The sequence below is a fragment of the Cebus imitator genome, unplaced genomic scaffold (assembly GCF_001604975.1).
Source record: "Cebus imitator isolate Cc_AM_T3 unplaced genomic scaffold, Cebus_imitator-1.0 Scaffold179, whole genome shotgun sequence".
Lineage (NCBI taxonomy): Eukaryota > Metazoa > Chordata > Mammalia > Primates > Cebidae > Cebus > Cebus imitator.
Genome location: NW_016107494.1, coordinates 1,732,497 through 1,757,966, shown reverse-complemented (window position 1 = coordinate 1,757,966; position 25,470 = coordinate 1,732,497). Strand labels below are relative to the sequence as shown.

Genomic DNA, 25,470 nt, shown 5'->3' with positions numbered 1-25,470 from the left:
TTTTTGAGATGAAGTTTCACTCTTGTTGCCCAGGCTGGAGTGCAATGGCACAATCTCAGCTCACCACAACCTCCGCCTCCCAGGTTCAAGCAATTCTTCTGCCTCAGGCTCCCGAGTAGCTGGGATTACAGGCATGTGCCACCATACCCTGCTAATTTTGTATTTTTAGTAGAGACAGGGTTTCACCATGTTGGTCAGACTAGCCTTGAACTCCTGACGTCAGGTGATCCACCCACCTTGGCCTCCCAAAATGCAGGGATTATAGGCTTGAGCCACTGTATCTGGCCTGTGGTATCTTAGTGTAGTGGAAAAGTACTTCTGAAGTTGTGTCTTATGAAGATAGTGTGCTCTACAAACAGGGCTTCTGAGAAATAAAAGTAGCTACAGGACTTGAAATGTTGGGAAGATTTTTTTCTGCTTGTCCTCCTTGCTCCATATTGTCATTGACTAAATTTTGTTAATTAATTTTTAAAGTTTCGTATAGGATAGGAGTCTTTCCATTCCCACTACAACCATTGTTCTTTAGGTCCTTATCACATGTTGAGATGATACTGTGGTTGTACATCACTGTTGTATGACTACAGTATCATCTTGTATTTGCTGTCTCTAAGACCATCCCCAGCTTCAGTGATATTCAAGGAGGACTCACGCCTATGATTTATTACAGTGAAATAATTCAAAGCCAAATCAGCAAAGGGAAACAATGCATGGGCAAAGTCCAGAGGAAACCAGGCACAAGCTTCCAAGAGTTGTCTTCTCAATGAGATTAGCTAGGATGTGCTAATCATTCCAGTATCAAATTATGGCAACACATCTGAAGTGTCCCATACCAGGAAATCTTATAGATACTCAGTGCCCAAGGCTTTTACTGGGGCCTTGTGACATGAGCACCTTTTGTGAAACACATACCAAAATTCCAAACTCCCAGAAGGAAAGCATGTTTTCAGCATAAATGACATTGTCGAAATAGTCTGGGGCACTGTGAGTCACTCTTATTTAGGGGAAGTTTTATATTAGTGTAGGGCATTGTTACCATTCAAATTTCTAGATGCCAGCCAAGGGCCAAAACTTTAAGCAGGCTTTTCATAGGACAGCAGTCTTAGGCCTGCTGTGTTTATTCCTTTGTGCATACTGCTGCTCTCTTTAATCTCTCTAATATATTGCTTTTACTTGACATTTAAGTTTGCTGGGTCAGTGGGAATTCATTATGTAATTTTTGTCTACTTTTGTTTATATTTGAAATTTTCCATAATTAAAAGTTTAGTAATAGTGCAGGCATGGTGGCTCATGCTTATAATCTCAGCACTTTGGGAGGCTGAGACGGGCAGATCACTTGAGGTCAGGAGTTTGAGACCAGCCTGGCCAACATGATGAAACCCTGTCTCTACTGAAAATACAAAAATTAGTTGGGCATGGTGGCAGGTGCCTGTAATCCCAGCTACTCAGGAGGCTGAAGCAGGGGAATCGCTTGAACCCAGGAAGGGGAAGTTCCAGCCTTGGTAACAGAGTGAGACCATGTCTCAAAAAAAGAAGTTTAGAAATATTTGATTCTGTGTTTATCATATTGTTTCATTTTTCAAAACTTTTATTTCCCTTTTGAATACAGGCTAAATCTAAGCTTCCCAGTCCAAAATTTAAGATTAAAGATCTAATATTTTTTTCTAGTGTTATTTCCTGTATTTTTGAGTATGACTCTGCCTCTTCACTAGCTAGACTAATATATTCTCCCTATAATTTACCTTTTACATTCTTGTGGCTCTTCCTCCTAGAATGTTTATTCAAATCTTATCTGTCCTTCAAAGCTCAACACGATTTCTTGCTTTGCTATAAAGTTTTCCTAACAGTCTTTATTAGTCCATTCTTATACTGCTGTAAATAAGTATATATATATTTATATTTATATAAATTTAAATATATATATGTTATATAAATATATAAAGATGGAAGCTGGGTAATTTATAAAGAAAAGAGGCTGTACACATTCCATAGGCTGTACAGGTAGCATGGCTGAGGAGGCCTCAGGAAACTTTCAATTATAGCAAGCGGTGGCCAGAGCAGGAGGGAGAGAGAGAAGCTGGAGATGCTGCACACTTTTAAACAACCAAATCTCATGAGGACTCGCTATCGTGAGAACAGCAAGGGTGAAATCTGCCCCCATGATCTAGTCACCTTCCACCAGGCCCTTCCTCCAACACTGAGGATTACAATTCAACAGGAGTTTTGGGTAGGGACACAAATCCAAACCATACCACAATCCTAACCCATGATGTTCACTGTTTTATTGTCCTCTGAAGAACTGTTTTTCTTTTATCTATATTTGGTGTTTTATATGTGTTATCTTGTGTTGTACCTTTTTTTTTTTTTTGATCTGAAGTCTCACTCTGTTGCCAAGGCTGGAGTGCAGTGACGCAATCTCAACTCACTGCAACCTCTCCCTCCTGGGTTCAAGGAATTTTGCCTTAGCCTCCTGAGTAGCCGGGACCACAGGCACGCGCCACCATGCTCAGCTGATTTTTATGTTTTTACTAGAGATGAGGTTCACTGTGTTGGCCAGTCTGGTTTCAAACTCCTGACCTCAAGTGATCCACCTGCCTTGGTCTCCTAGTGTTGTAACTTTTTGTTTGTAGATCTTGTCTCTTCAATAAAATTCAGTATTTTTTCAGCCAACCAGCTGGCTAATCAAAAAACATACTGAGTAATACCTGTTGATATTCTTTTATTTCCTTTTTTTGTTAGCCTGTTGAATTTTAGGAATAGATCTCTTTGTTACTTCTTATTGGAATTCTAAGTTAAACCTGTAATTGGACTTTGTTATTCTATCCTCTGCGACTTTTTTTTTTTTTTTTTGAGAGGTTTTTTTTTTTTTTTTTGGAGAGGTTCTCACTCTGTCAGGTTGGAGTGCAGCGGTGTGATCTCGGCTCACAGCCTCGACCTCCCCGGCTCAGGGGATCCTTCCACTTCAGCCTCCCGAGTAGCTGGAACCACAGGCGCACGCCATCACGCCTTGCTAATTTTTGTATTTTTTGTAGAGTTGGGGTTTCGTTATATTGGCCAGGCTAGTCTCAAACTCTTGAGCTCAGGTGATCCACCCACTTTTGCCTCCCAAAGTGCTGGGATTACAGGCGTGAGCCGCCTTGCCTGGCCACCCTCTCTGTGACTCTTAATTATAGTTTGATAGTTTATATATTTCTGTGCTGCATTATAGATAATTTCCTTAAATCTGTCTTCTAGTTCACAAAATCTCTTTAGCTTTGTCATTGGCTCATTAACTTCTTACCTTGAGGTGTTTTTTTTTTTTGAATATGTATTATAGAAACTTCTGAACAGTAAACACAATAATGAAGCTACTCCACCCCTACAGTTTCTGACATCCAAGTTCAATTATCAACTTTTTAATGGCAGATTCTCATATCTGCTTCTCCATTCAGTCTGTCATGATAGCACATGTCATCTTTCCTCTAGAAAACTGACACTATACTCCAAGAATGTAAGTGAAAAGGCAAATAACATCTTAGAATTATTGTGAAAATAGTTTCACTTAGTGGGTCCTCTAGATTTCATTTTGAAAACTGCTCTCCATAAGGTTGATAAGCACTTTAAGTGACAACCTTATATGGCTTCAGGGATGGATGTTTAAAAGTCATTCTTCAGTGGCTATATCCAGTTAGAAGCCCCTGTGAAACGTCTTGCAACAGCTTCCTTTTTCATTCTGGCTTTACTTCTGCTCTGTTTCCAGAAACTGGGAATTCCCTTTTCTTTTGAGTTCAGCTGTGAAGTTTTTCTGGTTATTGTTAGAGTTTATCCTATATTTCTAGGTGTGTTTGTATAATGGTTAGGAGTGATGGCTGTGACTTTCTGCATCATGTCAGTCTTCATTGTTGTCACAAATTCAGGATTATGTGTTTTACTATGTTTTGTCAGTATCTAGCACCATTCTGTCAATATAGTAATAAACATTTTGGGAAATTATGCTACGGGGAATAAAGTAGAAATAATAGTGTTGTATTAAGATGGGTCTCATACCTAATGTAGATGACGGGTTCATGGGTGCAATAAACCTGCACATTCTGCTCATGTACCCCAAAACTTAAAGTATAATAAAAAAAATTGGGTCTCATACTATTTTCCTGATAGGCTAGAGAATAACAAGAATTGCTCATGTGCTTTGTAGTAAACCAGAGGTATCTGAAATAAAGGGAAATCTAAATAAAACCTAGACAGAAGGTAGGATTAAATATTTAGTTATATGAGTTACATGTAGTGGAGAACAAAGAGCACAGATTATATGCACTAGATTATTATAAATATTATAAATTTTTTTACTTTTCTGGGAAGACTCCCTTGATGTTTCTATTGGGCACTTTTCATTTCTGATCTTTCATTTACAGCTTTTTTCAATCTTACAGGAATATGCACTTTCTGGTTGGAATTTGAATAACATGCCTGTCCTGGAACAGTCTGTTCTTGCACATATTAATGTGGACATCTCTGGTATGAAAGTGCCATGGCTCTATGTGGGAATGTGTTTCTCTTCTTTTTGCTGGCACATTGAAGATCACTGGAGTTATTCCATCAACTACTTGCACTGGTATGCACAGTCTTCAGTACAGCATGCATGAACTCTACTAAAGTCTAGTGGATTAATGATGCCAAGTTTTTGAGCTTTAAGGTTTATAGACAGAAGTATATTCAAGGTTTCAATATTTTCTAGCCTTGGCCTGTTTCTTTGGGTAGTAAAATTGAACTCAGTGAAGCTATTTAGAGGTATTCTGGAGAGCATAGACTTACTTACATCCTTGTTGGGATAATTGAAATGTCCATTATTCACATGAACCTGTGAATCAAGGTCATTTGTCAGCATCCTTTGGGACAGTGCTTACTTTTCATATAGTGTCTTTCCTGTTTGAAGGTGTTTTCACTGATCCACCTTAAAGAGTTCATGTGCTGAGTTGCTTTTCTAATTTTAGTGATAAGTTTGTATCTACCTATACATACAATATTTACTTACCTCCTATTGTGAATAACAGCACAGGTTTGTGAGATGGTTGCTAGAATTCAGGGTGTATAATCCGACCAGGGAATAAGAAAAGTTAATTATAATTTGTTGAATTTGAATCAGATACCCTATCCTCATTGGTACCATATTCTGGCTAGCTAAACAATTATTTCTTTTGCTAGGGGGGAGCCAAAGACATGGTATGGTGTGCCATCTCATGCTGCAGAACAACTGGAGGAGGTGATGAGAGAACTGGTCCCTGAGTTATTTGAATCCCAGCCTGATCTTCTGCATCAGTTAGTCACCATCATGAACCCCAATGTGCTAATGGAGCATGGTGTGCCTGTGAGTCTTTTGATGTCTTCCTTTAGTGCTTTCTTTCTTTCTTTTTTTTTTTTTGAGACAGGATCTTGCTCTGTTGCCCAGGCTGCAGTGCAGTGGCGTGATGATTGCTCATTGCAGCCTCAACCTGCTCGGCTCAAGCAGTTCTCCTGCTTCAACCTAATTGAGTAGCTGGGACTACAGGAGCACACCACCATGCCCGGCTAATTTGTTGATTTATAGAGATGAGGTCTTACTGTGTCACCCAGGCTGGTCTTGAACTCCTGAGCTCAAGCAGTCCTCCCACCTCGCCCTCCCAAAGTGTTGGGATTACAGGCGTGAACCACTGCACCCAGCCAGTATTTTTAATTTAAAGTTACTTTAGCTTTTGATTAGGTAGAATTACAACATATGTTTTGTTTTGTAACTAGAAATGAGTCGTATCATCTTCTAGCCAAATTAGAATTTACCCTCTGAAGGGAACAACTTTTATCTAATTAAGAAGGGAAGTACTGAAGTATGAATCATATTTTATGTACAGCTACCTATTCACATAACCTTCTGTTTTCAGTAAATATTATATCCTACTTTGAACAAAAATCTCATATTCTTTGTTATCCTTATGTACGAAAGCAGAGGTATTTTAAGTAGTGGCTCTAATAACTAATGCTTATCCTGATTTTCTCATATAAAGATTTCTTAGCTTTTAATACATGAGATAATGAAATAAAAATATACTGCAAATACCTTTTGCACTTTTCAACCTAATTTTGAAGATGTTTCTCAAATTCAAGCTAATACCTGATAAAGTTATAAATTTAATAAAGTTTACTGTAATCAAATATTCATTATAACCTTAAAGAGAAAGATTAACATTTATGTTACTTTGTTTTTAAAGACTAAATTTATACCAGAATCTGAGACTTTTCAAGAGACATATAGTATTATTGTAAAATAAAGTGAGATTCAGGAAAACAGATTTTCGGGACATCTCATTGGGAATGTCTCATGCTATGTGAGTTAATCAATTTAGTTAGTTTCCCAAAAATTATCCAAAAGTTGTAAGAAATTCTATTATTTGCCACTATTTATGATACAAGAATAAAATAACTTCTCTTAATTGTAAAAATTGTATCAGTTTAGGAAATTTGTAGCTCATTGAGAGTAATGTTTTTTCTTTGAGCATTTCTTTTGGCTGCTAATTCTTGTTGTGAATTATCATCTATTTATCAGTGATTATTTTAAGAAGGTAGAATTCTGGCTACTTCTGATACCATTTTCTGATATGTGTAAGTTAATGCTTTATTGTTTTCAGTTTTAGAAAATGCATCTGAAATTGACTAATAAAATCTGTCTTCCTCTTTCTTTGTTTTTACTTTTTATCATTTATTTTGTATCCCTGTTCCCAATTTGCCTTTAGGTGTACAGGACCAATCAGTGTGCTGGAGAGTTTGTTGTGACATTTCCTCGTGCCTATCACTCTGGATTTAACCAGGGCTACAACTTTGCTGAAGCTGTGAACTTCTGTACTGCTGACTGGGTCTGTTCTATAGCAAGTGGCTGTTGTACGTCTACTAACCGCCCTATAAATATAATGCAGCTTAGTCGCCATATTTGCTTAGCTGGGCTCAGGGTAGGGTTCATCAGTATTTCAGTGGAGACTGGCGTGACTGTTATAGTTTAGAAAGCTAGGAAGTAGAGTTCCATCACAGTTTTTTTTTTTTTTGAGACAGAGTTTCGCTCTTGTCGCCCAGGCTGGAGTGCAATGGCGCGATCTTAGCTCACTTCAACCTCTGCCTCCCAGGTTCAAGCAATTCTCCTGCCTCAGCCTCCTGAGAAGCTGTTATTACAAGTGTCTGCCACCACACCTGGCTAATTTTTGTATTTATAATAGATACAGGGTTTCATCATGTTGGCCAGGCTGGTCTCGAACTCCTGACCTCAGGTGATCCACCTGCCTTGGCCTCCCAAAGTGCTGGGATTACAGGCGTGAGCCACCACCCCTGGCCAAGATTTTATAGCTCTTCTTAGCCATTTATTATTTGCCTCATTGTTTGATCTTGCTTCCTTCATTTCCATACTTTCCTTTCCCCCATTTCCTTCTTTCCTTCCTTTCCTTCTCTCCTTTGCTTTCCTTCTTTTCTTTACTTTGTCTCCCTTCTGGTCAGGTGCTCAGAGGAGAGAGATGATTTCAATTTGTAAATGGTCCATTGATTCTTTCTGAATCCTTCTTTTCTAAGGTGAGATACAGGTTGGTGCAAAAGTAATAGCGGCTTTTGCCATTGAAGATACAGGTTGGTGCAAAAGTTCAAAAGTTTTTTTATGCCCTTATGTGGTCCTTCATTCTTGCTCTGTACCACCTTTGTGAAACCTATGATTTTTTTTTTTTTTTTTTTTTTTGCACCAACCTATAATTTTTCTAGCCTTTGAATATTTTTGGAACTAAGGTGACCACACTTATAGAGATAATTTCAAGTATTAATTTTACCATATTTTCAGATACGTAGCTCTATGGTTTTTTATAATATTCCTTCATTGTTTTTTTCTGATAGGTGACTACTAGTCTTGCCATTTTATGTTCTTTCTGTTCCTTTTTTAATTTTAAAAGAGTGTAATATTGAGATCTCTGCACTGTATACTTGTATGTAAATGATAATGCTAGGTAATTGCTATTTTGCTTTTGTATGAAGTAGATAATCAAAAAATATTTAGTGGCCGGTTAAGTTGCATGGGAGAAGATTATACAGTATATTTATGATACACACTGACTATTTTCTTGTATTGGTGCTGTTTTTGTTGCTTCTGTTAACATTTTGGGGAAATTGTTTAATAATATTGGATCTTATGTTTTCTGTAGGCACTGTAATTTATTAAATTCCATGATTAACCATATAGAGATTGTTTTTGTTTCCTTTGCTAATGAGTAAAATGATACAATGAATAGTCTCCCGCCAATAGTCTTACTTGATAAAGTAATTTTGAACTTTTTTCTTATTAGGCTTTGGAAACAGCATAATTTAGCAAGAACAAGACCAGGCTTAGGATTTTTGCCTTGAGCTTGAGCTCTGTTTCTAAAAATTCAGCCAACATTTATTGACTGTTTGTGATTTACATCTTAATTGGCTAGGTGTAGGGTAGAAAATGGGAGGATTTAGATAGGAGGTGGAGATAGTTTCTGCTGTTCCCATTCTTACTATTACTGATGTTTGACCTTGGGCAGCTTTTAAAATTTCACTGGGCCTAAGTTTTTTAGCTGATATGTAAGGATACTAATAGATTCATTTAATAACCTCAGGCAAGTTAGAGGATATGTGTGGAAGCCCTTGAGACTCTTTAGAAGGGTATAATATAAATTATAAGTTACAGCAGTTTTATCTCTGGAATAAATTAATGGGACTAATTTTTATAAGTTACAGTGGGTAATCAGTTCTGTTTTATGTGGCTTCCTCACATATTACTATAATTAAGAACTGTAAATCCCAAAGTATGATTTTTTTCTTCTACTTGTTTCTCTATTGAGGCTATGTGAGAAATGTTTAAAGAGTACATATTTAAGATATGAAAGAGTTATGTGTTAATAGACAAAATTATTGTGAATCATAAGTTCAATATGTATTATGTATTATTTTATATATAGGTATACTTTTTCCTTGAGAAAGTTTTTTTTTTGAAGAGTATGGAAACACTGCATAATGCAGAGATAGCCTTATATTTTCTGTGATTCCTCTGATTGCTTTCTGCCTTTCTCAAACTATAGATGAATTCTACAGTTCTTAAAGACCTATTTTCTTATTTTTTCTCCTTTATATTACAAATCCAAACAAAACTCCTTTAGCTATCTAAGTTATTGTGCCTGAGCATAGGAAAGAAGTTGAAGTTGGAGTCCGTATCTAAGTGTAGAGCATTGCTGTTGTCATAATTTGGCCTGTAGCTTGATAATTATGGAAATTTTCAAAATTTATTTTAAAGGCTGTATCTGTTCATTTACGAAAAGTGATCATTTTGTCATTTCATTGTTAGGAAAATAAAGTATATAATTTTATAATTTTACTTCTTTGAATTATCTTTCTATCAGGCTTGTTATTTAAAATAATTTCTAGATGCTAAAATCTAAATCATCTTTTGTTTTGATTTTTGCAAAAAAATTAAAAGTCACCCAGTATGGATTACTTATTACCTTCTTCCTCTTTCCTCTCCTTATCTTTTTCTTTTTCTTCTAATAACTTCCGTTCTTTTTGTTCTGTGGAAATTTGAGTGCTGAATACTTCTACTTAACCCTCTTTGGCTTGAACTTATTTAATTATTTATTTTTACAATATTTTTCTTTTCCTTGTAAGGGCAGGCTCATGTTAAACTTCTCTAAAAGAGTTTGCAGCCTCATTTATATACCAAAGAACTCCTTCTTGAGGTACCATAAATAGAAAATTAGCAGTTTAGGCCAGAAATTTAGCATCTCAGATTATGGGAATTTTCTGTAGGAAAACCTTTGAAATTCTGGCTGGGTCATACAGGATTAATATTTACAATTAATATAATATTACCTCATATTTAAATGGATTTGTTGTTCTGCCTCCTTTCTAATAAAAGGGAGGATCTGGAGGGCAAATAGTGGTTCTGTTGCTGGATTTGGTTATAAGCGAGATATTTAATTTGGAAATCTCATTTTCAGTTGCCCATTGGACGTCAATGTGTAAATCATTACCGTCGCCTAAGGCGCCATTGTGTCTTTTCACACGAGGAACTTATTTTCAAGATGGCAGCAGATCCAGAATGCTTAGATGTGGGGCTGGCTGCCATGGTCTGCAAAGAATTGACTGTCATGACTGAAGAAGAAACACGATTAAGAGAGTCTGTTGTGCAGATGGTGAGTTTACTGGGCACGTTTTCTATGTTTGATACCACTTATGTGATATACTAAATAAACCTATAGTTAGAATTTTCCTCTGATCTCCTAGGAGTTGAACATAAAAATCACTTATTTGGAGAAGATTTTGTATTTTTATAATTGCCATATTGGTTTCTTCAAATTAAAAGGTTTTAGGAATTTTATCATCTCTAGGTTTTTAAAACTGAAGTCCTATCAGAATTTCTTAGGTACATATTTACCTTTTAAATCTTCTACATACAGTGTTGTTTAAACAAGAAAATTTAAATTGTTTTTTCCTCTGAGCTTTGTATTGAATAAGTTACGTTTCTGGCAATTGCAGACTGTCAGTTTGAAATAATCTTTTTCCCCCCCCTTTAAGTAATTTGAAGAATAGGAAGGATGGAATAACCAAGAGTTGGGATTTTGAATGCTTAGAATGAACTAAGCATCATTACATTGAACTGGGAAATATATGAGAAAATGTGTATCTTCAGCATCACCTTGGGCTGTTCCCTCTAATATTTCCTACATAACTAGCTAGCTTCATTAGGTTTACACCATGCTTCCTCCTGTTTTTGTATCATGTCCCTCCTCCCTCTCTGCCTGATATTCTCTGTTTTTAAGATAGCTTTGTTGAAGCATAATTGACCTGTAATAAACTACATGTGTTTAAAGTATACAATTTGATAAGTTTTGACTGTGTATATACCCATGAAACTGCTGCTACAATCAAGATAATGACTATATCACCCCAAAACGTTTTTTTATGCCTGTATGTGGTCCTTCCTTCTTGCTCTGTACCACCTTTGTGAAAGATGGGTTCTCTCTCTGTCGCCCAGGCTGGAGTGCAGTGGCACAATCATAGCTCACTGCAGCCTCAAACTCCTGGTCTCAGTCTATCTTCTCACCTCAGCCTCTGGAGTAGTTGGGGCTGCAGGTGCGTGTTACCATGTCCGTCTAATTTTTTTAATTTTTTGTAAAAATGGAACCTTGCTTTGTTACCTAGGCTGGTCTCAAACTCCTGGCTTCCAGTGGTCCTTCTGTCTTGGCCTCCCAAAGCGTAGGGATTACAGCCATGAGCCACCATGCCTAGCCACCCTGTGCCACCTTCTTCTCTTGCCCTGAATCCCCAGGAAACCACTATTCTTTCTTTGCTTATTTTTTGGAGAATTTTATTCAGATCGAATGATGCAGCTTATACTTTTGCGGTCTAATTTCTTTCAGTCAGCATAATTTGAGACTCATCCATATTGTTGCATGTACTAATACTTTTTTTTTTTTTTTTTTTTTTTTGATACGGAGTCTTATTCTGTCACCCAGGCTGGAATGCAGTGGCACAAACTCGGCTCATTGCAACCTCTGCCTCCTGGGTTCAAGCGATTCTCCTGCCTCAGCCTCCCAAGTAGCTGGAATTACAGGAATGTGCTACTATGCCCAGCTGATTTTTGTATTTTTAGAAGAGACGGGGTTTTACCACATTGGCTTGTCTTGTCTTGAACTCCTGACCTGAAGTGATCCACCTGCCTCGGCCTCCCAAAGTGCTGGGATTACAGGCGTGAGCCACTGCAGCCAGCCTGCATGTACTAATACTTTATTCCTTTTTATTGCTCACTAGTTTTCCTTTGAATAGATATACTACAATTTGTTTATCCTTTCACTTGTGGATGGACATTTGGATTGTTTACATTTTTTGGCTGTTAGAAATTAAATTTCTCTGGACATTTGTGTACAGCTTTTTGCATGAACATATGCTTTCATTTATCTTGAGTAAATACTAGGAGTGGAATGGTTGGATCATATAATATTTATATGTTTAATATTTTCTAAAAAAACTATGAAACTGTATTCCAAAATGGTTGTACCATTTAACATTTGCACCAGTAGTGTATAAGAGAGTTCCAGTTGCCTTACATCCTCACCCACGCTTGGTATAGTTAGTCTTTTCAACTTTAGACATTCTAATAAGGTTGTAGTGGTATTTTATTATTTTATATTCCCACTTCATACTTGTATTCTTTTTTTGTTTGTTTTGTTTGTTTTTGAGATGGAGTCTTACTCTGTTGCTCAGACTAGAGTGCAGTGGCACGATCTTGGCTCATTGCAACCTCCACCTCCCAGGTTCAAGCGATTCCCCTGCCTCAGCCTCCCAAGTAGTTGGGATTACAGGCATGTGCCACGTTGCCTGGCTAATTTTGTATTTTTAGTAGAGATGGGGTTTCACCATGTTGGCCAGGATGGTCTTGAGCTCTTGACCTCAAGTGATCCTCCTGCCTTGGCCTTCTACAGTGTTGGGATTACAGGCATGAGCCACTGTGCCTGGCCTATACTTGTATTCTTAAAAGTCTTATATTGATTATATGTTTATTTAAAATGGAATTCCTTTTCTCATTGCTTAGAGTCTTTCTTTGGAATTTTGAAATTTTAAGTACATTGGTGGAGACTCATGAAATATGGTTTTGTGATAAGTCCTCATTATTTCAGATTTAATCTGAATGAGGTATTATTTTCCTTGCCCTTCGATAATTTGAATGCCACATTTCCTGATCCTCTACCATGTTTTTTTGTGATGCCTTGATCAAATAACTTACCTTCTGTCTCTGCCCTTGTTCAGTTACTTATCCTTGCCCTCTCTTTGTGCTATGGACTTGTCTTTTCTATTTTAAGAAAAGTTCTCATTTTATCTTTTACTGAAAATCTTCAATGGTTTTCCCATGATCAGCACTCTGATGTCCTCTTTCTCCCTTCATCATCATTGTCATTCTGTTTCCATCATACTTTTGAAAGTCTCAGAGTTCACCAGTGACACATTTTATTGCCAAATTCATTGGTTTCTTTCCATGTCTTCCATCCCCATGACCTCCTTACTGCATTGTATGTTGCTGCTTTGGTTTCTTTCCCTAACATTTGCTCTACTGTTTTTTTAGTCTGTTTGATTATATTTGCACATCATTTCCAGTTCATTCTCCTTATCTCCCCAACAATGTGTGCAGAGTTCAGCTTTTCACTGTTTATTGTTGTTATTTTGTTCTGTTTATCTAGGAATTCTCATCTATTCTTAGAGTCTTAAGTCTTTCAGCTTTTACCTTGTGGTTTCAGTTCTACTTAAAGTTTCCTCCTATTATATGAATACGCAGAAATTATTGTCTCTTTGAAAGAGGCTGTATCCAGTCACTTGTTTGTAATCTGTGTTTCCAACATGTGTATTGCACACTTCTATTTAGATTTTTATCATTTCAGTTTCAGCATCTGAAATAGAAAATCCCTTTCCTTTCCACCTTTCACAAACCACTTTTCTTTCCTAATTGCCTCATCTAAGTTAGCACAGTGACCATCATGTAAAAACTTAGTGTGATCTTGACTTATCTGTTTCCTTTTTTTGTCGGGGGCCGGAGTCTCCCTCTGCCGCCCAGGCTGGAGTGCAGTGGCGTGATCTTAGCTCACTGCAACCTCTGCCTCCTGAGTTCAAGCAATTCTCCCGCCTTAGCTTCCTGAGTAGCTGGGATTACAGGCATACACCACCTTGCCCAGCTAATTTTTGTATTTTTAGTGAGACAGGGTTTCACCATGTTGGCCAGGCTAGTCTTGAACTTCTGGCCTCAAGTGATCTGCCCGCCTTGGCCTCCCAAAGTGCTGGGATTATAGGTGTGAGCTATCACACCTGTCCTCATTTCCTTCATAGTTATCTGTTACTTAGTTTTTTTGTACTATTTATTTACTTATTTGAGACAGAGTCTCACTCTGTCACCCAACCTGGCGTGCAGTGACACGATCGTAGCCTCATTTCCTTCATAGTTATCCGTTATCTATTTTTTTGTTTTACTTATTTATTTGTTTATTTATTTATTTGAGACAGAGTCTCACTCTGTTGCCCAAGTTGCAGTGCAGTGGCGTGATCGTGGCTCACTGCAGTCTCTCTCAGGTTCAAGCAATTCTGTGTCAGCCTCCTGATTAGTTAGGGTTACAGGCATGTGCCACCACACTTGGCTAATTTTTGTGTTTTTAGTAGAGACAAGGTTTAATCATGTTGACCAGGCTGATCTTGAACCCCTGACCTCAGGTGATCCACCTACCTCAGCCTCCTAGAGTGGTGGGATTACAGGTGTGAGCCACCACACCAGGCTTGTTACCGAGTTTTAAGTTTTTCTTTGGCACCGTCTCTCATCACTCTCCCTTGTCCCCTTTTTTCCTTACTGCTACACCATCCCGTTCTATTCCTTAATTTTCTCACCTGGCTTATTTCAAATAGGCTTTTTTGGTTTTTGCTTTTTTGGGATTGAGTTTTGCCCTGCTACCTAGGCTGGAGTGTAGTGGCGCAGTCTTAGCTTACTACAACCTCTGCTTCCTGGATTTGAGTGATTCTCCTGCCTTAGCCTCCCAAGTAGCTGGGACTACAGGTGCGTGCTACTACTCCCAGCTAATTTTTTGTGTTTTTAGTAGATACAGGGTTTCACTATGTTGGCTGAGATCACTGCAAGCTTGTCTCGAACTCCTGGCCTTAAGTGATTCATCCACCTTGGCCTCCCAAAGTGCTGGGATTATAGGTGTGAGCTACCACACTTAGCCTCAACCTTTTAATTTGTATTTCTGGCTTTTTTCTTCTCTCCATTCCCTGCTTATTTATGATTTTCTAAAGTATATTCTCAGGAATATAAGCTTTGTAATATTTTAGAGGGTATTATAAGAAAAAATCATTTTGTGTCTAGAAAAGTTTAGAAAATGGCAGGCTAAGATAAATGGATGTATTTAAAATATTGATGTTAGTTTCATTTAAGACTAGAAAAGTAAAAGAATGATGAATTCTACTTTGGGTACAAAAAATAAGGGGACCCAAAATAATGTGAAATATATACTTTTCCAGTTTTCAGGATTTTAAAATTACTTGAAAGGTATAGGAAAATTAATGGTAAAAATTAATAAAAAACATATAGGCCAAGAAAAAGAAAGATAAATGGGATCTTTACTGCAAAACTTCTGATTCTTTAATATGCTTGTCCTCATTGTTAATCTGTAAAGTGGGAGGGATATAATCCATAGCAGTTTCAAAAAAAAAAAAAAAAAAAATTTTTCCCTAATTTTTTTTTTTTTTTTTTTGGTAGAGACTGCCTTCCAGGCTGGTCTTGAACTTGTTGGCCCAAGCAGTCCTCCCACCTCAGTTTCCCAAAGTGCTCAGATTACAGGTGTGAGCCATTACACCTGGAACAAAGAAATTTATTTTTTCCAGAGTATCTTTTAGGATATGTGATCCTTGGAGTACACTTTGGGAAATTGTGTAAAATTTCTTGAAGCAGCCAGAACTTTCTCAGGGACCACATTAGCATTTCCCTTCAGAACAGCATTGCTAGTAGTTCTGAAGCTGAGTAAATTCTTGTAAATTAAGAAATACGTGCAATGCATTTTGATACTATTTTTACGTTGAAATAATTTTTAAAGAAAATATTAAATGTCAATATGAGAAAATGGAAAGATATGAGAATATGGCCAGCAGACATCTAGATTAAACTGATATGAAAAACAATGTATGATGAAAGAATTGTGTCTGCTAGTGAATAAATTAAGAGGTTCCTACCTTGTTTAAATGAAGAGAGTTTGCTGTTATTACAGAATTGGGTTTACAAGTAACTTGCTCAATCAAGTAAGCAGAAACTAAAGTTATATAATAAATGGAGGTGATGGGTAAAATGGGTAAAATGTACTTCATATGCTCTTACCTTCTTTTTTTTTGAGACAGAGTTTTGCTCTGTCACTCAGGCTGGAATGCGGTGGCGTGATCTCAGCTCACTGCAACCTTTGCCTCTCGGGCTCAAGCCATTCTCCTGCCTCAGCCCCCTGAGTAGCTGGGACTATAGATGGGCACCACCACACCTGGCTAATTTTTGTATTTTTAGTAGAGACAGGGTTTTGCCACGTTGGCCAGGCTAATCTCGAACTCCTGATCTCAGGTGGCCTGCCCACCTTGGTTTTCCAAAGTGTTAGGATTACAGGCGTGAGCCACCACACTTGGCCTGCTCTTACATTCTTAAACTGTCATACTGAATTTGTCTTAACTTTCTTTTTGATGTCATGCTGATGTTATATTTTGATTTGTACAATTTACTTTATAGTTCTTTGTCCTTACATATGTTTGTGTATGTCAGTGTACACTTTCAGATCATAGATTACTAATTTACTTTGCTCAAGGATGTAATTGGGAGGAACTTTTGGAATGCAGCCAGCCACCCCAAAAATGCCTTCTAATTACAATTTTCTTCCCTCTTCTCAAAAAACCATCCTGACTTTTGTGGTAATCACGTTTCTTTTTTTTAGAGACAAGATCTTGCAGTGTCACCTGGGCTTGGAGTGTAGCGATACTGTCGTAGCTCACTGCAGCCTGGCCTCAAGTCTTTCCTCTTTAGCCTCCTGAGTAACTGGGACTACAGGCATGAACCACCATGCCTGGCTAATGTTTAAAACTTTTTTTGTAGGGATGGAGTCTCACTTTGTTGCCCTGGCTGGTCTCAAATCTCTGGCTTTAAGCAATCCTTCCACCTCGGCCTCCTGAAATACTGGGATTATAGCCATGAGCCACGGCACCCAGCCCACATTTCATTATAGTTTTTGTCACTCAAATGTTCATCCTTAGATACCAAACTTTAATCTTGCCCATTAAATACAATTTAGTAATGACTACTTTTAGGAAATGTTTTGATTTTGTGCCATTGTACCTTTCATGTTTATACCTTAAGTCAGATATTTGTCTGTAGAAAAAAATGTAGTAACTTGTTTTTTTTATGCTTTGAAGACTAGAAAGACTTGATCTAGTGAAATAAATTATATTTCAGGGTGTCCTGATGTCAGAAGAAGAAGTGTTTGAACTTGTTCCTGATGATGAGCGACAGTGTTCAGCATGCAGAACCACATGTTTTCTCTCTGCTCTCACATGTTCCTGTAATCCTGAGCGGCTTGTATGTCTCTACCATCCAACTGATCTGTGCCCCTGCCCCATGCAGAAGAAATGTCTTAGGTATCCAAAAGTATCTTGTAAAACTTTCGTTACCTTTTTTTTTTTTTTAAACCAAGTCTTAATGTTGTTTTTACTTATTCCCTTCCTCTTCTCTGGACTTCCCAACTTCTCTGTCTACTTCTAGGCTTGAAGACCAGTCCTTTAAAGTTGGCCCTAAACTTGGCAACTGAAATTAGTTTATCAGTTGATTTCACATGTTCCTTGTCTCCCTGCATTAAAAGCTGTGGGCTGCTTTGATTTTCTCTTTATGTGAACTAAGATCCCATTCCCTTGGCTATTGTATTTTCCTTAAGCTGATTATACTTAAAACTTTATTTTCAAGTTATTGTTGGTTTTTGAGGTTTTTATTTCTGTGTGTTTGTGTTTTTTTTTGTTTTTGTTTTTTGTAGATATCGCTACCCATTAGAAGACCTCCCTTCTCTGCTGTATGGTGTAAAAGTCAGGGCACAGTCCTATGACACTTGGGTCAGTCGCGTTACAGAAGCATTGTCTGCTAACTTCAACCACAAAAAAGGTTAAATTTCCTTCTTTTGCATGCATATACTGAAATGATTGTCACTTTAAATGAGGCCTTGTTTAGTTTTATGTTTTTTCCCTCCATAAAATAAAAATCCTAGGCTTCCTTTGAGATTTGAGACTAACGGGGTCCATAAAAGAAAAATCCTAGGCTTCCTTTGAGATTTGAGACTAACGGGGTTGTTGAATATAGGCTTAATTTTCTATTTGAGAATCTTCTTTTAAATAAAAAAGCTGACATTAAAATGGGACAGACATCTAACTTGCAGTAAATTTATAATATATGTTGGGAACCCACTATTATCAGTGAGACTAATAACGAAGACTTCTTTGGAAAGAGAAATTTATTTTCTTTTTTAGACAGTTTCTGAGAGAAACTGTTTATAGGGACTATAAGTGGGCGGTCGTTAGCTTTTATTGTGTTGGTGAGATTTTCACAGTGGTTTGTTTTTACTAATTATCATGTTTCTAGTAGGTTGGTGACTCACTTGAGCGAGATTGCTAAAGATTTTAGAATGGCTTTTTGTGTTTATGGTCATAGTATATGGCTTTTTATTTATTTTTACAGATTTGATTGAATTGCGAGTAATGCTGGAAGATGCTGAGGATAGGAAATACCCAGAGAATGATCTCTTTCGAAAACTCAGGGATGCTGTGAAAGAAGCTGAGACCTGTGCTTCTGTGGCTCAGCTGCTTCTGAGCAAAAAGCAGAAACACAGGTAAACTTAAGAAGAGTTTAATTATCCAGTGTTTTCTTGTTTCTTTCAGAGTAAAAGCCAAAGTTTTATTTGGCCTGTGAAGCCTATCATTATCTTTGACCTCTTGTGGCCATGTCTCTTGAATCCCCGGTAATGCTCCAGTTTTATCTCCTACTATTCTCCCTTCTTTCTTGCTCCAGCCTGCAGTGTTCTTTCTCTTGCTGTTCTTCATACATAGCAGGCCCATTTTTGCTCAGGACTGCACCCTCTCTCTTTACTCTGCTTGTTATCTTCCCTTCATATCCGGGTGGCTTGTTTGTTCCCTTACCTCTTTGAAGCCTTCGTTTTCAAATGTCACTTTGTTGGAGGGGGCTTTTCTGACAAGCCTTTATAAACTTTCAATCCTCTTACCCTTCTTTCATGCTTTGTTTTTCTCCTAGCTTTATCACCTTCTGATATACTAATCTACTTATTTTATTTATTATCTGTCTTCTCTTTTCTTCCTTTTCTAACCCCACTAGAATGTACACAATATTAGAGTATCAGGGAATTTTTTTTTCATTGCCATATTTCTTTTTCTTAGAACAATGCCTGACACATAGTTGTGCAATAAATATTTATAAATAAATAAATTGAAACTTTAGGCTGAAGGCAGGTGGCAGCAAAGGGTAACCTTGATGGATGCTGAGGAGGTTGTTAAGGAGCATAGAAGTATTCACCCTTGATATAATATAATTCATAAGTATTAAATTTTCTGTTTAAATTTGTTGTAGTGATTCCAACACAATTTTTTTTTGTCTGAATGGCTTGTCTATAGCAGTTTACATTGGGTTTTTAAATTACTTTGTAGATTTTTAATCTACCATTTTGTTAGAGAACTTTTCTTAGGGACATTGATCAGCGGCGCTTGTCACTGGGTCAGTGTCCCCACTTGGAAAACCTAGTAAAATTTTAAGATCCCTATTAGAAAAATCATACACACACAAAGTTTTGAAACACTTTCAGAGGGTTCATTGTTAACTAAGGCAGGTTAAAGGCTCTTGTTTCACATTTTAACCTTGAGATACAGGATTCAGTTTTATCAGTTAACTTAATATTCCAACTATGAGGAATTTATGTCATGCTTGAAATGTTTAATACTTGTAGATCGAAGGAACTGTAACTTGGAGAGTTGAATCTTTGGGTCATTAACTGAAGAACTTAAAAACTGTTTTGAAGTGTTCACCATTGTGGTATAATCCCTCAAACACTAGGATTCTAGGATTGCTTGGGTTTGAATTCTGAAGAGACTAGGAGCCCTTTTGATATCAGAATGACTAAATTTTTCTTACTTGTATCTCAATATTGTTTCACATCAGACAGAGCCCAGATAGTGGGAGGACTCGGACCAAACTGACAGTGGAAGAATTGAAGGCCTTTGTCCAACAACTTTTTAGTCTTCCGTGTGTCATCAGCCAAGCTCGGCAAGTGAAGGTGGAGTATTATATGCTTTTTTTGGGTAATGTCCTTTGTGACATGGGCTACTGTTCTGGGTTTCACAGAATAGTATGTCTAAACTAGTTTTTTGCTTTGATTTTTTTTTTCTCACATGTATGCTGCTATTTGAGGTTTTTCAGTAGTCAGTTTTTTGGTTTTGTTCTTAGCCATATTCCCCATTTAAAATTCTGGAAGTAAGGCTGGTATAAAATTACTTTTTTCTATATTAATTTTAGTTTAGAACCCCCATTTAACATGGATGTAATTGAAATGCAAAAAATTAGTTAAAATAATCTGCATGTATCAGTGTTAATATGTGAGCTTTTAAAAATGCAGAGCTCTGAAATTACGAGCACCCTGATGGCTTAATGAATATGTAAAATCTTAAAAGTATGTATCAAATATATTAATCTGCATAGTTAATGATCTTTTGATAGTTTGGGGTGTTTTTGTGTTTTGGGGGTGGGTAGGAAGTCTAAAATAGTTTTCTTTCTTTCTTTTTTTTTGGAGATGGGAGTCTTACTCTGTCGCCCAGGCTGATGTGCAATGGCACAGTCTCGGCTCATTGCAACCCCTGCCTCCTGGGTTCAAGTGATTCTCCTGCCTCAGCCTCCCGAGTAGCTGGAATTACAGGAATGTGCCACTATGCCCAACTAATTTTTGTATTTTTAGTATAGACGGGGTTTTGCCATGTTGGCCAGGCTGGTCTTAAACTCCTGACCTGAAATGATCTGCCTACCTCGGCCTCCCAAAGCGTTGGGATTACAGACAGGAACTATCACACCCAGCCTACAATAGTGTTTTTTTTTTTGTTTTGTTTTTGTTTTTTGAGACAGAGTTGCGCTCTTGTTGCCCAGACTAGAATATAGTGGCGCGTCTTGGCTTACCGCAATCTCTGCCTCCCTGATTCAAGCGATTCTCCTGCCTCGGCCTCTTGAGTAACTGGGATTACAGGCATGCATCACCACACCTGGCTAATTTTGTATTTTTTAGTAGAGATGGGGTTTCTCCATCTTGGTCAGGCTGGTCTCAAACTCCTGACCTCAGGTGATCTGCCCGCCCCGGCCTCCCAAAGTACTGGGATTACAGGCGTGAGCCACGTGCCTGGCCGCCTAAAATAGTTTTTATCAAGGTTATCAACTTGTAAAATCTAGTGTCAGTTGTGTTCTTGTCTTATTCCATTTCATAAGAGCATTTTGATAGTTGACTACCCTTTCTGTTCTTGAAGCCTCTGTGACACCACACTTTCTGGGTTTTTTCTTAGCTCATTGACAGGTCTTCTCTTAAGTCATCTTTGCTGCTTGTTTTCTCTTTGGCTTGACTTCTAAGTGTTGGAGTATATTAGGAGTCTCGGCCCTTTCTTCAGGTGCACCCACTTCTGATACCTTATTTGCTTAGTGACATTAAATATCACCTATATCCTGTTGATTCCCACATCTCTAGCACTTTTTTTCCTACAGACTTGTATGTCCAGCTACATACTCTGCATTTCCATTGGGTAGACTAAAAGGCATCTTAAAGGCCTTTCTTTTTTTTGAGATAGGATCTGGCTCTGTCACCCAGGCTGGAGTATAGTAGTATGCTCTTGGCTCACTGTAACTTCCATTTTCCAGGCTCAAGCAATCCTCCCACCACAGCCTCCCAAGTTGCTAGGACTATAGGTGCACGGTACCACACCTGGCTCATTTTATGTTTTGTAGAGATGAAGTTTCGCCATGTTGCCCAGGGTGGTCTCAAACCTGAGCTCAAGCAGTCCTCTTGCTTTGGCCTTCCAAAGTGCTGGGATGACAGCCATGAGCCATCACACCTGGCCTTAAAAGCCTTTTAATGAATCAAGTGAATCAAACTTCTTGATTTCTTTATTTCCCTTATACCCCTTGTTCAATATTTAAGCAAGTGGTGCTGGCTGCTATTACCTCCAAAATATCCCAAAGTAAACCATTTATTCTTCTCTACTTTGCTTAAACTATGCTCTGCACCACTGGAATGTTCCCCTTGGATTACTCCAACAGCCTTTCAGTTGCTTTCTCTTCTTCTGCTTGTCTGACATTTTATTTTTTGTTTGGTAGCCAGAATGATAATCTAAACTTTAAATCAAATCATATCACTTCCATATGGTTAAAAATTTTCCAGTGGTTCCCTAAAGCTATTTGAATGAAATTCAAACTCATTGTAACCTAGAAGGTACTATGTAATCTGACCTTTGCTTATTTTTTAACTACATTTCTCCATCATCATCTACTTGTAGCAACACACCAAGCTCATTCTTCTTTAAAAGCTTTTGCAGTTATTATTTGCCCTTCCCGAACTGTTCTTCCTTCAGATCCTCTTGTAGTTCCTTCCTCCCCATCCTCAATTTAGTTTCAGTTTGTCTTCTGTGACCACCACGACATTGCAAAGTAATATGTCCCTTCCCACTCTGGTTATTCTCTGTTGTGTTGCCATATTTTATTTTAAGAGCACTTGACATTAACTGAAACATTTTATTCATATGTTAACTGGTCATCTGCATTAGAATGGATGTTTTGTGAAGACAAGGACTTTTTATGGCTTCTTCAATACTGTGTGCCTAGAACAGTGCCTGCATCTAAGTCAGCAGTCATTAAATATTTATTGAATGAATCAACTATATTTTAAAAGTAGGAGTATAGCTAGAAGTAATTACACAAAAGCATATTTATTAATTTAGCTATCATATCTGACTATTTGATGTTATGATGGTGAGAGTATAAGAGTCTAGAATTGATAATTTACCTTGACTGTGACTGTTTCATACTTTTGTATCTTTTAAATTTGTTTTTCTAATTTTTGTTCTTTTGACCTTTTCAGAATCTGCTGGATGATGTGGAAGAGTTTCATGAACGTGCTCAGGAGGCCATGATGGATGAAACCCCAGATTCTTCCAAACTCCAGATGTTGATAGATATGGGCTCTAGTCTCTATGTGGAACTCCCTGAATTACCACGACTGAAGCAAGAGCTACAACAGGCTCGGTGGTTGGACGAAGTAAGACTGACCCTATCAGATCCACAACAAGTCACCTTGGATATCATGAAGAAACTAATAGACTCTGGGGTAGGGTTGGCACCCCACCATGCTGTGGAGAAAGCAATGGCTGAACTACAGGAGCTCCTTACAGTGTCCGAACGGTGGGAAGAAAAGGCTAAGGTCTGCCTACAGGCAAGGTGAACACATATTTTTGTGACTGTTGCCTCTTTAACAACCAAGTCAGAAGGTAGAATGGGAAGAAGGAAAGGAACTTAAGGGCTGCTTATTTCCTTAAATGGTTTGTTTGTTTTTTTTGCCTTTAGGATTTTAATGTGTAAGTAGCATTAGTCAAGTTGTGTAGGTGGGAAAGGCATTTCCTGATGATCCAGGGCTTGAAGGGAGGGGGAGATTTTCCTCTCTCCCTGCTTTGGCAGGCAGCTCCTGGAGAGGTGCAGGTGGGTGGTAATGAGTACAGACAAGCTGGAGAGTTTCTTGCTGGGCAGGAATGTCTACAGGCCACACCTTCTTCAGCCCTCAGAGCACCTCATCATGTCTGGACCCACGAATGGGGTGCCAGGGAGTGAGTTCTGGGTCTGGCTCCAACAACTGATTTATTGTGATGACATTAAATATTTAATTAAATGTTTTGTGCCTTCCCTGGCCAATATCAAATGGGACTACATGTAGATAGTTTCAAATATGTGCAAACTATTGTGCAGAGTACTTTGTTAGATACTTCATATTATAGTAGTATTTTGTTTAGGGCCTATGATTAGTGATATTATAGTTAGGAACTAAGAATTATAAAGCTCATTATAGTATGTTATTAATGTTAACTGAAAGTTATGGAAAAATGTTACAGGGATTCAGAGGGGGAAGGTCAGGGTGAGCTTGAGTGGTCAGCAGAGGAGCTTGAGAGAAAAATAAGAACTTAGGAATCAGCAGGTTTGAAGAGGAAGGGAGGTAAGAGAAATGCCAGAAACTGAGTTTAAGGAATATGTAGGGTGTGTTCAGCTGACAGAAAATAAGTGGATTTCCTTGGAGTGGAGGAATTATGCCGGAAAGTGTTGGGAGATGAGAATCAGGCAGGAAGAGAATGTTGAGACCGTATTAGTATCAGTACCCCACTGGACTTAATGAGATTTAAATAAAATGTTTATATTTCACTGTATATTAGCAAATTTGGCTGATAATTAATAGTGACGTTCTTTGTGAAAGCATTTAGCAGCTAACATTAATATTTATGTAATTTCTCTTGTGAGAATGTGGAAACTGGGGTGCATAGAGATATCATATAGTTACTGAGTGACACAACTGAGATTTAAAGCATCTTCCACTTCCTTTCAGTATCTCTGTGTACTTAACTACTTCACCAGCCACTTACTTTGGATGCATTTTGATAAGAAAACCTTTAGGTGACTTAATTAGCACAGCTTTGAGAAGCCTCCATGTATACTGGATGTTTTGCTATCCAGATACCGAGCAAAATACATACTAAAATTTATTCAGAGCTTTTCCTATCTGAACTATTCATATTACTCTGTGTCTTCAGATTAATGACAGTTCCAGGAGGTGGGAACATATTCAATGGACAAAGCTAAATAACTTTGGAATGTAAAACTATGATTTTGATATACCTGATGCAACTGGTAGTAGTCTACCAAATGAAATTTTGTTGGTAATAATAGTTAAAAACTTTCTTTTCCTGGTCGCCTGTATTTAATCAGTGACCAGGTTCTGATGATTTTGCCTCCAAAATGTCTTTCATATCTGTCTCTCAAATTCATTGTCACTGACCTAGTTGTAGTCCTTTTATATTTAACCTTGATATTTGAGTTTGGTAAGTATTGATGGAGCACCTACTACATGCCAGCTACTATTTCTCAATGCTATGGAGACAGTAGTGAACAAGATACACAAGGTCTCTGCTCTCAAGGGCCTACCATTCTAGGAGAGAGAGAGAGAGAGAGAGAGAAATGAAATTCAAGTAATTAGTGATGAAAAAAAGTAAAATTGGTAAAGAAATAGAGGATAATGTGATTGGTGGAAATAGTGGGAGTTAGACTCTTTTCTAACTTCTGTCAGAATTATCTTTTTGAAACACAAGCTTAATCTTCTTGATCTCTTAGTATTGGTTATTAACTGCTTACCATCATTTTCTTGAGATTTTTTCTTTGCCTTTGGCCTTCTCTTTACCTCTAAAATAATGGTTTTCCTCTAGATTCTGGCATATTTGCCTTTCTTTCCTCACTCTGTACAGTGTCTCTGGAAATTTCATCTAATTTATTGGCTCCGTTTGCCTTTTTTATACTGAATAACTCCTAGATCTTCGTTTAAAATGTAGATTGCTTTCATAACTGTTATCTGCCTGTTAGATAATTCCAGGGGATGTCCCACACCTGAAATTCTCTGTATCCAAAATTGGAGTCATTAATGTCTTCCCATATCCTCTTTTGTTTCTTTGTTCTTTAAATTATACCATCTTTCACTCATTTGAACAAGCAGTTACTTTGGTAGTTAGCCTTGACTCCTCCTTTTTTTTTCTTTATCCTCAAACTTAGGCATGTTGATTATATTTCCCCAGTGCTGCTCATTTTAATTTTTTTTT

At 37.6% G+C, this 25,470-nt stretch overlaps 1 protein-coding gene across 1 annotated transcript in view; it reads left to right on the top strand.

Moving 5' to 3' along the window:
* The window catches only part of KDM5A (lysine demethylase 5A), a 99,666-nt gene that overhangs the window by 43,011 nt on the left and 31,185 nt on the right, over positions 1-25,470 (top strand). The window contains exons 12-20 of the mRNA XM_037744554.1: positions 4,407-4,588; positions 5,179-5,341; positions 6,738-6,857; positions 9,987-10,181; positions 17,003-17,184; positions 17,574-17,698; positions 18,269-18,419; positions 19,757-19,871; positions 22,704-23,059. Coding sequence (XP_037600482.1) covers positions 4,407-4,588; positions 5,179-5,341; positions 6,738-6,857; positions 9,987-10,181; positions 17,003-17,184; positions 17,574-17,698; positions 18,269-18,419; positions 19,757-19,871; positions 22,704-23,059 — 1,589 coding nt within the window. The remainder of the gene's footprint in view (positions 1-4,406; positions 4,589-5,178; positions 5,342-6,737; positions 6,858-9,986; positions 10,182-17,002; positions 17,185-17,573; positions 17,699-18,268; positions 18,420-19,756; positions 19,872-22,703; positions 23,060-25,470) is intronic.